The sequence below is a fragment of the Phyllobates terribilis genome, unplaced genomic scaffold, assembly GCF_046119375.1.
Source record: "Phyllobates terribilis strain yellow unplaced genomic scaffold, ASM4611937v1 Scaffold_7__3_contigs__length_470593459, whole genome shotgun sequence".
Classification (NCBI taxonomy): domain Eukaryota; kingdom Metazoa; phylum Chordata; class Amphibia; order Anura; family Dendrobatidae; genus Phyllobates; species Phyllobates terribilis.
In genome coordinates, this window is record NW_027362767.1 from 378,764,043 (window position 1) to 378,778,740 (window position 14,698).

Sequence of the window (14,698 nt, forward strand, 5' to 3'; positions counted from 1 at the left end):
ACCTTTAATGTAAAAAAAATATTAAAGCATGCTGCGGGTTTTTAAATGTTAAAAATGTGGCAAATTTTTGCACCGGATATCATCTCTTCATTATAGGGTGCAGCACAGTTTGCAGCAAGGATATAAGTACATTTTCTTGCAGAGTCGCCAGTGGAAAAAAAGTTGCATTATATTTCCACCCAGGAATGTAAATTGTAGTATTAGTCAGATGTCAGTTGCCCCCTTATCATGTAATTTGTAGGTTTAAAGTCCAAGCCAGGCGCATGTTGACTTACTCCAGTGTAAGCCATATCTATTATTCCATAATACCATTCCAAACAGGCGTGGAATCAGCTTCTAGAACTCCGAAACACTGAGAGAAGGATTTATGAAGGCATTCAGTCCGGTAAGTGCAGCTCTCTTCCTCCGAAAGATTGTCCTATATGTATACAGGCAGATATATGTGCAGATGCTATGTACTCAGTAGTGTTGGTGGTCCCTAGGGCAACGGCGGAGGGGTAGAACTTAGATATTAAACGTGGCAATTATCAATCAAAAAGAAAAACACACAGTGAGCAGGTGCCAGCAACACTACTGCTGGTGGGTCCCTCCATGTATATTATCACCCAGGCTCGGACTGACCCACAGGAGAACAGGTGAATTCCCCGGTATGCCCCTCTGCAGGAGATGGCCCCCCAGTCTTCTATATGAGCAGTTGTTGGCACAATAAACTTGATTTTCTATGTACAGACAATGACCGCATCTTATCAATCATTTAACAAACTACCTTGCTTAATGTACAAAAGGTTTGTGACAGAGGGTAATGCAATATTTGCATGTAGCTGAAAAGGGGGCCCTCACAGTCAATGTTACTGGCGGGCCCTTGGCATCCCAGTCCAACACTGTTATCACCCCTCCTTATACTCTACGAAGCCAAGGGGGCGATCAACACAACAGTCAGCCAGGGATGAATTTCTGACTTTTTTGTTGCATAGTTGCATTACTAGATGGCATTTTCTCTGTATGTGAGAAAGTGTGACGGCAGCCATATAGAAGTATCTGGCAGCGATTTACTACCCTCTTGCACATTCGGCCAAGCTGAGCGTGCATGTGTTGGGGTGGATCACTCGCTGTGCAGCTGACAGCCATTCGAGGTGTTTGACCAGCTTTAGGTCACCGAGTAAAGATATGACTACAAATATGTTTGCTATTCAAATACTTATGCAGGTGCTGCATCCTGTAGTTGATCAAAAATGCAATGAACATAAAGGAGAAAAAGAACTACATTAGGATGAGCACACCTGAGATTTCATAAAAAAGTCTAATCAAATTTTATTAGGAAAAATGGCCAAACATTTAAAAAACATTTAAAACTAAGCACCATGACAACACCCGATTCTACATGAAACAGATGAATCAAATAATGTGCTCCATTGGTTACCTGTTTAGGTGGCATTTGCATATTTTCATTAGTCCAATTACTTTTGGACTATATATTATCTATGAGACATGTTTATAGATTTGTTACACTGGTATTATCTTAAGCATATCAACTGCATATATTAAAATACATATATTGTTTATATTGGTTGTATATTCTGACTTTGACAGCCTTTTTTGCATATTACATCTTTGTGGTGCTGGGGCTATATTGTGCAATCATGGGACCCTCCTGGTGATTACTTATATAACCAATGGAGCACATTATTTGATTCATTTTATATTTCATGTAGAATCAGGTTATGGCATGGTGCTTAGTTTTAAATGTTTGTCTATTTTTCCTAGTAAAATTTGATTAGATTTTGTATGAAATCTCAGGTGTGCTCATTGTTTTTCAAAATTTTTGAGTACAAAATCTGTCTAATTTTACATTTGCGCAGTTGAAGACTAAAGTGCAACATTTAAAGTAACATGCAGACTTCTTGTCTAAAATGCACAAAAAAGATAAAAAAAAAACTAAAAAAGAACTTCTTTAATTTTGTGCAAAATTCATTAACCCGAGGGCAACATGTTGATGAGTTTCACACAAAATAAAATGGCAACAAACACAAGACAAAAAAAGAAAAGTTACTTAAAAAAAACAACAACCCGCAAATGATGAATCAGGGTCAAAGTTTTCCTTTCTGAAGAAGAAAAATTTGAAATAGTTTCACAGATATAAACAAAGTTTTATCGAAGTAATTTTCCCTCGACTGGGGACAATGACAGGACAATCAGACACTCCGGACACACAAGAGTCACTATAGGAATATCCCATTTACAATTTATTCATTCATTTCCAGGAGGAATAACAGTGGCACAGCACAATGCAAAGGTTTTTTTTTCCTAAATGACGCTCTAGAATTGTATACAAGAATTGACAAAAACAGACAGGTTTGGGTGATGACAGGTCCAAAACCTAAAACAGATCTCATCCAGCTTGACGGATCAGTTTTTGATCCTTGCAGACAGCAATCCTGTGACCATTACAACAGGAAACAAATAGTGATTTTATGGTGATGTCTCTTTAGATTACACACAAGATAATATGAAAATGAAAAACACAAAATCCAGCCCTTAAAGGGGTTGTCCAGTACTTATTTGAACTGGCTCAATGTATTCAGCATGTGGCCATAAGTTATTTTGTAAATGCCTTTAGTTGTATGTATTGCCTGTGAGCGGCGCAATCACTAGCCGCTCACAGGCATCACGTGACCCCCGGCTGCAGCCGGCGCTGACATCTGCTGATGAGCGGCGCAATCACTAGCCGCTCACAGGCATCACGTGACCCCCGGCTGCAGCCGGCGCTGACATCTGCTGATGAGCAGCGCAATCACTAGCCGCTCACAGGCATCACGTGACCCCCGGCTGCAGCCGGCGCTGACATCTGCTGATGAGCAGCGCAATCACTAGCCGCTCACAGGCATCACGTGACCCCCGGCTGCAGCCGGCGCTGACATCTGCTGATGAGCGGCGCTATCACTAGCCTCTGAGAACGTCCGCTTACCTAGCGGCATACCCGGCTTTTCTTTTGATTAGTCGACCAGGGGCAACGTCACATGTGTGTCACACTGCAACGATGGCATCGCGCCAAGCCACTAATCAAAAGAAGAGCTGGAGACGCCATCAGGTGAGAGGCGGTTCTCATGTCTCCCCTCCGATAGCCACAGATTACTAATCCGGTTCCTGCAAATCAGTTTGTGCTAACTCTGGTGATAACTTGTTTTAACCAAATTGTCTGTATGATTTAGATCTGTGTTGTCCTGACGGCCCCCATGAAGCGGAGCATGCACCTGTAGGGACGTAGGAGTAGGTGTGGATTTACAATGGCAGATGTTCTGAATGCTGATTGAAGATATAGCAGGTTTACTGGCTGCTGTTTACATCGGCCAATGCAAAGTGTATGAGAACAAACATTAAAGAGGAAATCTTCCTAATGTACGCCACCAGCAGAAAGCTCAGATGCAATATACACAGAGCACTGAAGGGGTTGTCCCACTTTTTTTTTCACTTTTTTGCAGTTTTGATAATTTGACAGACGGAGGTCTGACCTTCTAGACTCAAGACAAGTAGGAGGTTACTTGTAAATATTGGATTCCAGCTCCAAGACCAACAGTAATGTGTGAGCTGCAGTCAAGGTTTGGTATAGTAATCAGGCTCGGACTGGCTCACGGGAGAACAGGAGAATCCTCCGGTGGACCCCCATGCAGAAATGGGCTTTCCACTCTACCTATATGAGAAGTAGGTGGCACAGTACATTTGTTTCACTATGTTCAGAAAAGGGCATCATCTCAACCTACATTTAAGAAAATACCCTGTTTATTATTATATAGAAACACAGGCAAATTTGTGAATGAGGGTAATGTGATATTTGCATGTAGCTGAACAGTGGGACCCAGATTCAATTTACCATCAGTGTATCATCAGTATTTGGTCAGTGTCAGTATGTATCATCAGTATTTGGTCAATTTGGTCAGTGTCAGTATGTATCATCAGTATTTACCATCAGTGTTTCATCAGTATTTGGTCAGTGTCAGTATGTATCATCAGTATTTACCATCAGTGTTTCATCAGTATTTGGTCAGTGTCAGTATTTATCATCAGTATTTGGCCAGTGTCAGTATGTATCATCAGTATTTACCATCAGTGTTTCATCAGTATTTGGTCAGTGTGAGTATTTACCATCAGTGTTTCATCAGTATTCTGGTCAGTGTCAGTATTTATCATCAGTGCTTCATCAGTATTTGGTCAGTGTCAGTATTTACCATCAGTGTTTCATCAGTATTTGGTCAGTGTCAGTATTTATCATCAGTATTTGGCCAGTGTCAGTATGTATCATCAGTATTTACCATCAGTGTTTCATCAGTATTTGGTCAGTGTCAGTATTTATCATCAGTATTTGGCCAGTGTCAGTATGTATCATCAATATTTACCATCAGTGTTTCATCAGTATTTGGTCAGTGTGAGTATTTACCATCAGAGTTTCATCAGTATTCTGGTCAGTGTCAGTATTTATCATCAGTGCTTCATCAGTATTTGGTCAGTGTCAGTATTTACCATCAGTGTTTCATCAGTATTTGGTCAGTGTCAGTATTTATCATCAGTATTTGGCCAGTGTCAGTATGTATCATCAGTATTTACCATCAGTGTTTCATCAGTATTTGGTCAGGGTCAGTATTTACCATCAGTGTTTCATCAGTATTTGGTCAGTGTCAGTATTTACCATCAGTGTTTCACCAGTATTTGGTCAGTGTCATTATTTACCATCAGTGTTTCACCAGTATTTGGTCAGTGTCCATATTTACCATCAGTGTTTCATCAGTATTTGGTCAGTATTTACCATCAGTGTTTCACCAGTATTTGGTCAGTGTCAGTATTTACCATCAGTGTTTCATCAGTATTTGGTCAGTGTCAGTATTTACCATCAGTATACCATCAGTATTTGGTCAGTGTCAGTATTTACCATCAGTATTTGGTCAGTGTCTGTGTATCATCAGTATTTTGTCAGTATTTATCATCAGTGAATAAATAAATTGGAAAGCCTCTCCGATACATTATAAATGTAAAAATGGACGTCACACTGATGACACACGGACGGCAATGTGAGCTGTCTGTGATTTTTCACAGACTCAAAAACTTGTGTGGCTAATTTTGATCTATGATGTTGATAAAAAAAATCAGAAATCTTGATGATTTTTGCTCGGACACACGGTCCACAAAAAAACAAGGACAAGTGAATAGCCCTATAGACTATAATGGGTAAATGTTCTATCCGTGAAAATCATGGCTACAGCATGTATGTGAAAAACGGATGTCTGAATGAGGCCTTACTGAGTAGCTATCTCCGAAAACTGCACTGGCATGACAGTCTTCTTTCTTCCTGAGGACTAATTTGCATACTTTATCGAAACCTGAAAGACAACAACAGCATCAACATCAAACCCCTCCATTGTATTCTGAGCACAGTCACTTGTAGGGATCCAGATAGAGCAGACGTGGGGGGTTGTTGTGCGGCCGCAGGTGGTGGAGAGCTCTGATGCCAAAAATTCGGTAATGGGTGTAATACACAAACTCTGTAACTTCAAGTCAGTACTGGAAGTAGTATCAGCTCTGTGGGTTCAGTGTATGTATGAAGCAGGTTCTTGGCTTTTCTGTCCTTATATGTGTACAAACGCTCTGAATGTATGTGTGTGGTTATACAGCTGGAGGGGAAAATGTTGACTTTTTTTAATCTAGTTCCCTGCAAAAAATATTTTTTTTGTAAAAGATTTGCATTATTAATTTTGCCATATTGTACCAAAAAGTGTCTGAACGTTATACACCTTTATAGTGTCATTTATTACTATTTGCTCAGAAGTTTCTATACTCAACCCTGTTTAGGTGATGATGGGAATCAATATCTATCATTATCTATATATCCAAAAAAAGATGAAGACAGCACTCCAAAAGTTCCGATTTTTAGTGGCTTATTGACCCATTGTAATAAAGTGACTTTTCGTTCCAAGTGTGAAACTTTTTCAACTCACTTGGAACAAAACGTCACCTTATTACAATGGTTCAATAAACCACAAAAAACTGGACTTTTGGAGTGCTGTCTACATCTTTTTTGAATACGTATGTATTGAGGTTTGGTTTTGCCTGGTAGGCTTTGCACCCACTAATATATATATTTTTTGCCTTTGCTGGTGCTGCACTTCTATTTTTGTAAATATCTATCTATTTACTATCTATACATCTATATATTTACTATCTATCTATCTATCACAGGATTACATAATGTATTTATGATTCCTGATTGTTGTACTCTAAAATAATTACAATCTTCTATAGTTGGATTTATATTGTCTGTGCACCACGTGTCGTTATTGTGAGCTGCAGTCATTTATTATTTATTTATACATTTTGGATAATGTTTTTCCTTTTTGCTTGTTACTAAAATGTCCACTGATAATCCCACTCTGTTGCCTTGAATGATCCACAAGCTGTGTATTATGCAAAGTAGAGCTGAATAGCTACATATAAGAAAAGGTAAAAATAGTTCAAAGAGCAAACCATGAAGGGTTAATCCAGCAGCTCTCACATCTGATTAAACTATCAGGTCTGCACATGTCCTATTGTAATTAAAGGGATCTTGCCATTAGGACTTACCCCTATACCTGGACTAGTCTGCGACCACTGCCCCTCAACCCATCGCTGCTGTGTTGTCTGTGACTTCCACCTTCCAATGCAGAAGTGAGAGGAGCTGGAAAACCCTCTTTGAAGGTTGTGGACACCTTTGTGGGCATTTTTGTTTTTTTTTCACTGAAATGCATGTATTTAGGAGTAAAAATATTTTTTACAATTGGGTTTCATCAAAAATTTTGGCTGGTCCAGCTTTTACAGGATTTATGATTCACTTTACATAGCTGGCACAGAATGAGTTAAAAGGTTATTCCCAATATAAGAAAAAAAGTGATAACTTGCTGATCATGGGGGTCTGACCGCTGGGACCATGCCCTTCTGAATGAATGGGAATGCTGAGATATGGGGCTATTCAGGATAGCTGAGTACAGCACTTGGCTTTTTCCAGCAGTTCTATAGAGAATAGATGGAGTGTTCCCGCACATGTGTGATCACTGCTCGACTCTGGTCAACCAGTCCAGAATCTCATTCTGGAGATCAATGGTGGGGCTCAATGGTTAGAGCCTTAGCGATCAGCAAACTTATATGCGCATACCAAGCCTCCTGTCCTATCAATGTCTATGGGACTGTCGGAGAAAACCGAACATGAAGGTTCACTCACACTTGCGTATAAATCGGACTAGTGCAATCAGATAAAAAAAATCGGATTGCTCTTGGACCAATGTTATTCAATGAGGGAATGCAGATCGTATTTTTTCTCAGCTGTATCCAGCATGAGAAAAAAATTGCAGCATGCTGTGATTTCACTCCAAAATCAGATGGGAGCGAGAAAAAAAAAAATCGCTGGTCAGTAAAGCATCCAATTTTTACTGATAAATTACAATTCTGTGGCATAGGAAACTGTAAATGGTCCTGTAAAAGATTAATAACTGCTGGGAAAAAAAATTGGATTACACATGGACTGCACACAGATGTCAAATGAGAAAAAATAGTCATACTCTCCTGGATGAGAATAAACCAAATATTTATATGCAAGTGTGAGTGAGCCCTTAAACTCACCTATTTCCAGCAGTGCAACAGAAAATCAGTGGAGTGGAGGCCAAGTATGAGCACCTGCGATCCATTCAAGATAACGCTTCAGATCCTTGTTCTCGAGGTCCTTGGGGGTACAACCACTGGCATAGGGGATAATTGATTTCTTTTTTAATAAGTGAACATTTATTGATTGTGACTAATAGATTACATCCAAACTGACTTTAATGTGTATGTTCAGTATCCTGTCATGTTTGTTTTAGTAAGAACTACGCTGTTCCTTTACTAATCTTACTGGAAATGTGTAACTAAGTTGTCAACTGGACATTCCCTTATCTATAGTGTGTCAATACACAAGGCTCATTAAGACATCAATGATTTTTCTCGTACAAGAAAATCAGTCCATGTTTCACCAGAGTTTTTCTATCAGATTTTCACCAGTGTTTGATCAGTGTCACTTTTAACCATCAGTGTTTGGTCCGAGATTCATCGGTTTTTCTTGAATCTAAGGGATAAGGTTTCTCCTTGTGGGAATGACATGCCACATCTGGCATGCCAGTATGAGGAGACTTAAATGCCTTGCATGCTCCTCTTGGAAATTCTAGGCGTACCAGATGTGGCATGTCACTCTCCACAAGAAAAAACCTTACCCCTTAGATCCCAGTCTTAGTCTCTCACCTAGCCAAATCAGATCTCATACTTTGCACTGATGAGGGACAATATCCAGAAACACTGTCTACAAACTGAGATACTGATTTGGCTATTATCCTAAGTCATATTGCAAGGTTCGTTAAAGGGTCGATAATGACTTGTTGTCACGGGTGTGTCAGAAGTGACAGACAGTCGCCCTGCAGTTGGTTTCAGGAGATCTCTACGTCTGGCATTACAGACATCTTCTTAGAGGCTGTCCCTAGGACCTAGTGGCTACCTTCCTCTGGCTAATTAACTGCCTGGTCTGGGTGTATAAATAGCTGCTGAGTACAGAGGGACGTGCCGGTGATATTCGTTACTCCCTGTGAGACTTCAGCAAGAGCAGTGCTTCCTCCTCTCTGGTGTTTGAGGACGTGTGCGCATTTGTCTGGTGTTGTCTAAAAGCTAAGCAATCCCCCCTGTTTGTCCTTCCTTTTTGTCTTTAGAGTTCAGTGGAGATCGACTAGTGCTCATCTCCTCCCTTCCCTAGCTTGAGTCTTATGCCAGGGACAGACAGGGCGAGGAACTCGTGCAGCGATTGGTTAAGAGACAATATAGGGTCGATATTTGAGACAAGGTGACACTAGACCAGACTAGGAGGTCTTCACTCCCTCCTTTCCCTAGAGTCTGGGCTCCCTTTCCCTCTTCCCTCTGTGTTGTCTTTTCCACACCTTGCGTGACACTTGTAGGATCTCTGCTTCCAACACGTGGCACTATAGAGTTCTTGTCCTCTTCCTCTTTGAAGAGACAATTTGCATAATCAGTTTTTCTTTGATTGGAAACAAATAAAAAAAGTTTCTCTATCTTTTCCTATCTAGCAATCTGTGAAAAACATACAGCGCTCAAATGGCATCCGAGGGCTGTACAAATTTTTTCATGGACCCATATATTTGCATTGCTGATTTTGATTTGACACTAGAATGAATATCGAACATGTCTTTGCAATTGTGCGTGGTTCTCCCCTCCCCTGGTCCGCAAAAATCAAAGACATGTGAATGACCCCATTCACTGTAATCGGAACGAGTGCTATCCATGAAAAATACGGATAGAAAAACTGACATCTGAATGAGCCCTTCCAATATGAGCATTGATTACACAGTGTAGAGCACCTAATGGAAATGCAAACTCCTATCTGTCTAGTTCTTTATACATTTCCAGGAGAACTAATAGAGGAAAAGAGGTCTAATAAAAGCTCCAAAAATTATCCAAACATCTTTTATTTATTTATTTATTTTTTTAATGGAGTACACAAATATTTACTAAATCTGGCATGAAGAGGAAGAGACTGATACTTGTGTGGTGTGTTACTATACATCTATACAAATAATATATACACTGCTCACAAAAATAAAGGGAACACTGAAATAACACATCCTAGATCTGAATGAATGAAATATTCTCATTGAATATTTTGTTCTGTACAAAGTTGAATGTGCTCACAACAAAATCACACAAAAATCATCAATGGAAATCAAATTTATTAACCAATGGAGGCCTGGATTTGGAGTCACCCCCAAAATTAAAGTGGAGAAACACACTACAGGCTGATCCAACTTTGATGTAATGTCCTTAAAACAAGTCAAATTGAGGCTCAGTATTGTGTGTGGCCTCCACGTGCCTGTATGACCTCCCTACAATGCCTGGGCATGCTCCTGATGAGGTTGCAGATGGTCTCCTGTGAGATCTCCTCCCAGACCTGGACTAAAGCATCCGCCAACTCCTGGACAGTCTGTGGTGCAACGTGACCTTGGTGGATGGAGCGAGACATGATGTCCCAGATGTGCTCAGTCGGATTCTGGTCTGGGGAACGGGCGGGCCAGTCCATAGCTTCAATGCCTTCATCTTTCAGGAACTGCTGACACACTCCAGCCACATGAGGTCTGGCATTGTCCTGCATTAGGAGGAACCCAGGGCCAACCGCACCAGCATATGGTCTCACAAGGGGTCTGAGGATCTCATCTCGGTACCTAATGGCAGTCCGACTACCTCTGGCGAGCACATGGCGGGCTGTGCGGCCCTCCAAAGAAATGCCACCCCACACCATTACTGACCTACTGCCAAACCGGTCATGCTAAAGGATGTTGCAGGCAGCAGATCACTCTCCACGGCGTCTCCAGACTCTGTCACGTCTGTCACATGTGCTCAGTGTGAACCTGCTTTCATCTGTGAAGAGCACAGGGCGCCAGTGGCGACTTTGCCAATCCTGGTGTTCTGTGGCAAATGCCAAGCGTCCTGCACGGTGTTGGGCTGTGAGCACAACCCCCATCTGTGGACGTCGGGCCCTCATACCACCCTCATGGAGTCGGTTTCTAACCTTTTGTACAGACACATGCACATTTGTGGCCTGCTGGAGGTCATTTTGCAGGGCTCTGGCAGTGCTCCTCCTGATCCTCCTTGCACAAAGGTGGAGGTAGCGGTCCTGCTGCAGAGTTGTTGCCCTCCTACGACCCCCTCCATGTCTCCTGGTGTACTGGCCTGTCTCCTGGTAGCGCCTCCAGCCTCTGGACACTACGCTGACAGACACAGCAAACCTTCCTGCCACAGTTCGCATTGATGTGCCATCCTGGATGAGCTGCACTACCTGAGGAACTTCTGTGGGTTGTAGAGTCCGTCTCATGCTACCACGAGTGTGAAAGCACAACCAACATTCAAAAGTGACCAAAACATCAGCCAGAAAGCATTGGTACTGAGGTGTGGTCTGTGGTCCCCACCTGCTGAACCACTCCTTTATTGAGGGTGTCTTGATAATTGCCAATAATTTCCATCTATTGTCTATTCCATTTGCACAACAGCATGTGAAATTGATTGTCAATCAGTGTTGCTTCCTAAGTGGACAGTTTGATTTCACAGAAGTTTGATTTACTTAGAGTTATAGTCTGTTGTTTAAGTGTTCCCTTTATTTTTTTGAGCAGTGTATAAATATAACATTATGTGTATATATTACACATTTTATCTAAGTTAATAAACAAATATGAATAATACAAGGGAGGAGCACAGAGGGGAAGACGTCCGACTGCCAAGGACTTTGGTCCTAATGTGACTGAGAGTTCATGTTCAGAAGTATTTCCTCTTTTTTCTGCAGGTGTAAGGATCTCCGGAGAAGTCGCTCATTGTGAAGTGATGACATGGTGTGTCCTGGTAAGGAGACGTTTCATCCCTTTAATACTCATTTTTTTCTACTGCATTATTCATTATTCTGATACCCCCCCCACCCATTGCACAATACTCGCCCACACCAACCCTATTAATTCCTACATAGTGTTAATATTCTGCAGCCATTAAATACATGTTATCTTATCGGCTGTATATTACCCCTCCGCTTATCTCCGCTCCCTTAATCATTACATACACACACACCTAGTTTTCCATATAAATCCATGGATGATGCCATTACTTTTCTAACATTCTTTAACCTCTTCCTAACAGGAATTTTGTTCTCTTTTGACACTTTCATTATTTCCTCCCCTTCTTCCAAGAGCCAGGCTCGTATATTTTTGAGCGGACGTGGCCATATGTGGGTTTATTTTTTAAAGGACAATTTGTAGTTTTGAATGACTTCTTTCACGTCACCATGTCATGTACTAAAAAACAGAAAAAGAATTCCAAGTGATGTGAAATGGTGAAAAAAAAATGCAATTCCGCCATTGTTTCTAGTTTTTACAGCATTCATTAGAATTCTTTAGGTTAATAATAAAAAAATGTATTGTCATTTTCTGAGCTCTGTAACTTTTTAATTTTCCAATTGATAAACCTGTATGAGGGTTTATTTGTGGTGTGGCAAGCTGATGTACACTGTGTGCAGAATTATTAGGCAAGTTGTATTTTAGAGGATTATTTTTATTATTGATCAACAACTATGTTCTCAATCAACCGAAAAGACTCATAAATATCAAAGCTTAATATTTTTGGAAGTTGGAGTGTTTTTTTTTTTTAGATTTGGCTATCTTAGGAGGATATCTGTTTGTGCAGGTAACTATTACTGTGCCGAATTATTAGGCAACTTAATAAAAACCAAATATAATCCCATCTCACTTGTTTATTTTCACCAAGTAAACCAATATCAGTGCACAAAATTTAGAAATAAACATTTCTGACATGCAAAAACAAAAAAAATTAGTGATCAGTATAGCCACCTTTCTTTATGACACTCAACAGCCTTCCATCCATAGATTCTGTCAGTTTCTTGATCTGTCTTCGATCAACATTGCGTGCAGCAGCCACCACAGCCTCCCAGACACTGCTCTGAGAGGTGTACTGTTTTCCCTCCCTGTAGATCTCACATTTTATGATGGACCACAGGTTCTCTATGGGGTTCAGATCAGGTGAACAAGGGGGCCATGTCATTATTTTTTCTTCTTTTAGACCTTTACTGGCCAGCCACGCTGTGGAGTAGTTGGATGCATGTGATGGAGCATTGTCCTGCATGAAAATCATGTTTTTCTTGAACGATATCGACTTCTTCCTGTACCACTGCTTGAAGAAGTTGTCTTCCAGAAACTGGCAGTAGGTCTGGGAGTTGCGCTTCACTCCATCCTCAACCCGAAAAGGTCCCACAAGTTCATCTTTGATGATACCAGCCCATACCAGTACCCCACCTCCACCTTGCTGGCGTCTGAGTCGGAGTGGAGCTCTCTGCCCCTTACTGATCCAGCCTCTGACCCATCCATCTGGCCCATCAAGAGTCACTCTCATTTCATCAGTCCATAAAACCTTTGAAAAATCAGTCTTAAGATATTTCTTGGCCCATTCTTGACGTTTTATCTTATGTTTCTTGTTCAAAGGTGGTCGTTTTTCAGCCTTCCTTACCTTGGCCATGTCCCTGAGTATCGCACACCTTGTGCTTTTTGATACTCCAGTAACGTTGCAGCTCTGAAATATGGCAAAACTGGTGTCGAATGGCATCTTGGCAGCTTCACGCTTGATTTTCCTCAATTCATGGGCAGTTATTTTGCGCCTTTTTTGGCCAACACGCTTCTTGCGACCCTGTTGGCTATTTGCCATGAAACGCTTGATTGTTCGGTGATCACGCTTCAAAACTTTGGAAATTTCAAGACTGCTGCATCCCTCTGCAAGACATCTCACAATTTTGGACTTTTCAGAACCCGTCAAATCTCTCTTCTGACCCATTTTGCCAAAGGAAAGGAAGTTGCCTAATAATTAAGCACACCTTATATAGAGTGTTGATGTCATTAGTCAACACCCCTCCTCATTACAGAGATGCACATCACCAGATTTACTTAATTGGTAGTTGGCTCTCAAGGCTATGCTGCTTGGAGTAGGACAACATGTAGAAAAAGTATTGAAGTGATCAAAATACGCATCTGCCTAATAATTCTGCACGCGGTGTATGTATTGCTACCATGTTTCCATTCAATACGATGTTTTGATCACTCTGTAATACATTTTTTTGGGGGGGTATGGAAATAATAAAAACTGAAAAGCCAGAATTAATTTATCACTGCGTTTACTGTATGGGTTAATTAATTTTTAGATTTCGTAGATTGAACTTTTATGGCAATACTAATTATGTTTTTTTTTATTTTATATTTTTGAACTGAGAAATGAACAGTGATTTATTTAAACTTTCGTATTCTTTTATTTTTAAGAACATTTTTTTGTTTTACTTTATTTTTTGCGTTGAGATTTGAATCTTGAATTTGACAACACAATATTGGTCCAAGTGTGATCCGACAAAACATCAGATCGCACTGGGAAAAATGTTAATCTATGGGGCCACGCACATGTCCATTTTTTTTTCCTCAGACTGAGCCGATCTGAGGATAAAATTGTAGTATGTCTAAGTTTGATCTGATATTCGGATCACACTCGGCAATGCAAGTCAATGAATCTGTGGAAACCATCGGACTGCACTCGGATGACATTTTCGCGCACTGACACAATGGAGAAGATGGAGAAATTTTGTTCTCCATCTTCTCCTCAGTGTGTTCTGACTGTCTCATCCAAGAAAATCAGATCACACTATGCTGACACTCTGATCTTAGTGTTATTGGCATAATTGACCCAATTCTCTCAGATGTGAGAATCTATAGTCGTGTGACTCTGGCCTTAATGTATATAGGGACACTACCCAAGTGGTAACACCCAGTTGTCAATTTATTTATATTTATTGTAGAAGAAAAAAGCAGGGCAATGGTACAACATAGAGGAGATGGGAAGGAGTGTATCAAGAAAGTTCTCTTATCTTCTCTGCGGTGGCTCCAATCTCCATACTGTCGCTGTTTTGAGGACCCATATGACTGTGATGTCATTGGTCCTTCACCTGTTCTGGTCATGAAGGCAGGCATTTTGCAGGGCCAGCTGCATTTTTTTTTACAAATATGGCGCCCCCTGCTGTCAGGAAAGATTGTTGACTGAGGTGTAGTGCACCTCTCCTCGT

The 14,698-nt window shown here is 40.8% G+C and overlaps 1 protein-coding gene across 2 annotated transcripts in view; it reads left to right on the forward strand.

The window, feature by feature from the left end:
- The first annotated feature begins 239 nt into the window (after positions 1–239).
- The window catches only part of LOC141154878 (NTPase KAP family P-loop domain-containing protein 1-like), a 30,102-nt gene continuing 15,643 nt past the window's right edge, over positions 240–14,698 (forward strand). Inside the window, exons 1-2 of one of the 2 annotated variants that reach the window (XM_073641404.1) lie at positions 240–385; positions 11,384–11,439. In XM_073641404.1, the coding sequence (XP_073497505.1) occupies positions 11,427–11,439 (13 nt within the window). In that variant the 5' untranslated portion in view covers positions 240–385; positions 11,384–11,426. Of the gene's footprint in view, positions 386–3,059; positions 3,089–11,383; positions 11,440–14,698 lie in introns of those variants that run through there. The other variant, XM_073641405.1, reaches the window with a different exon arrangement.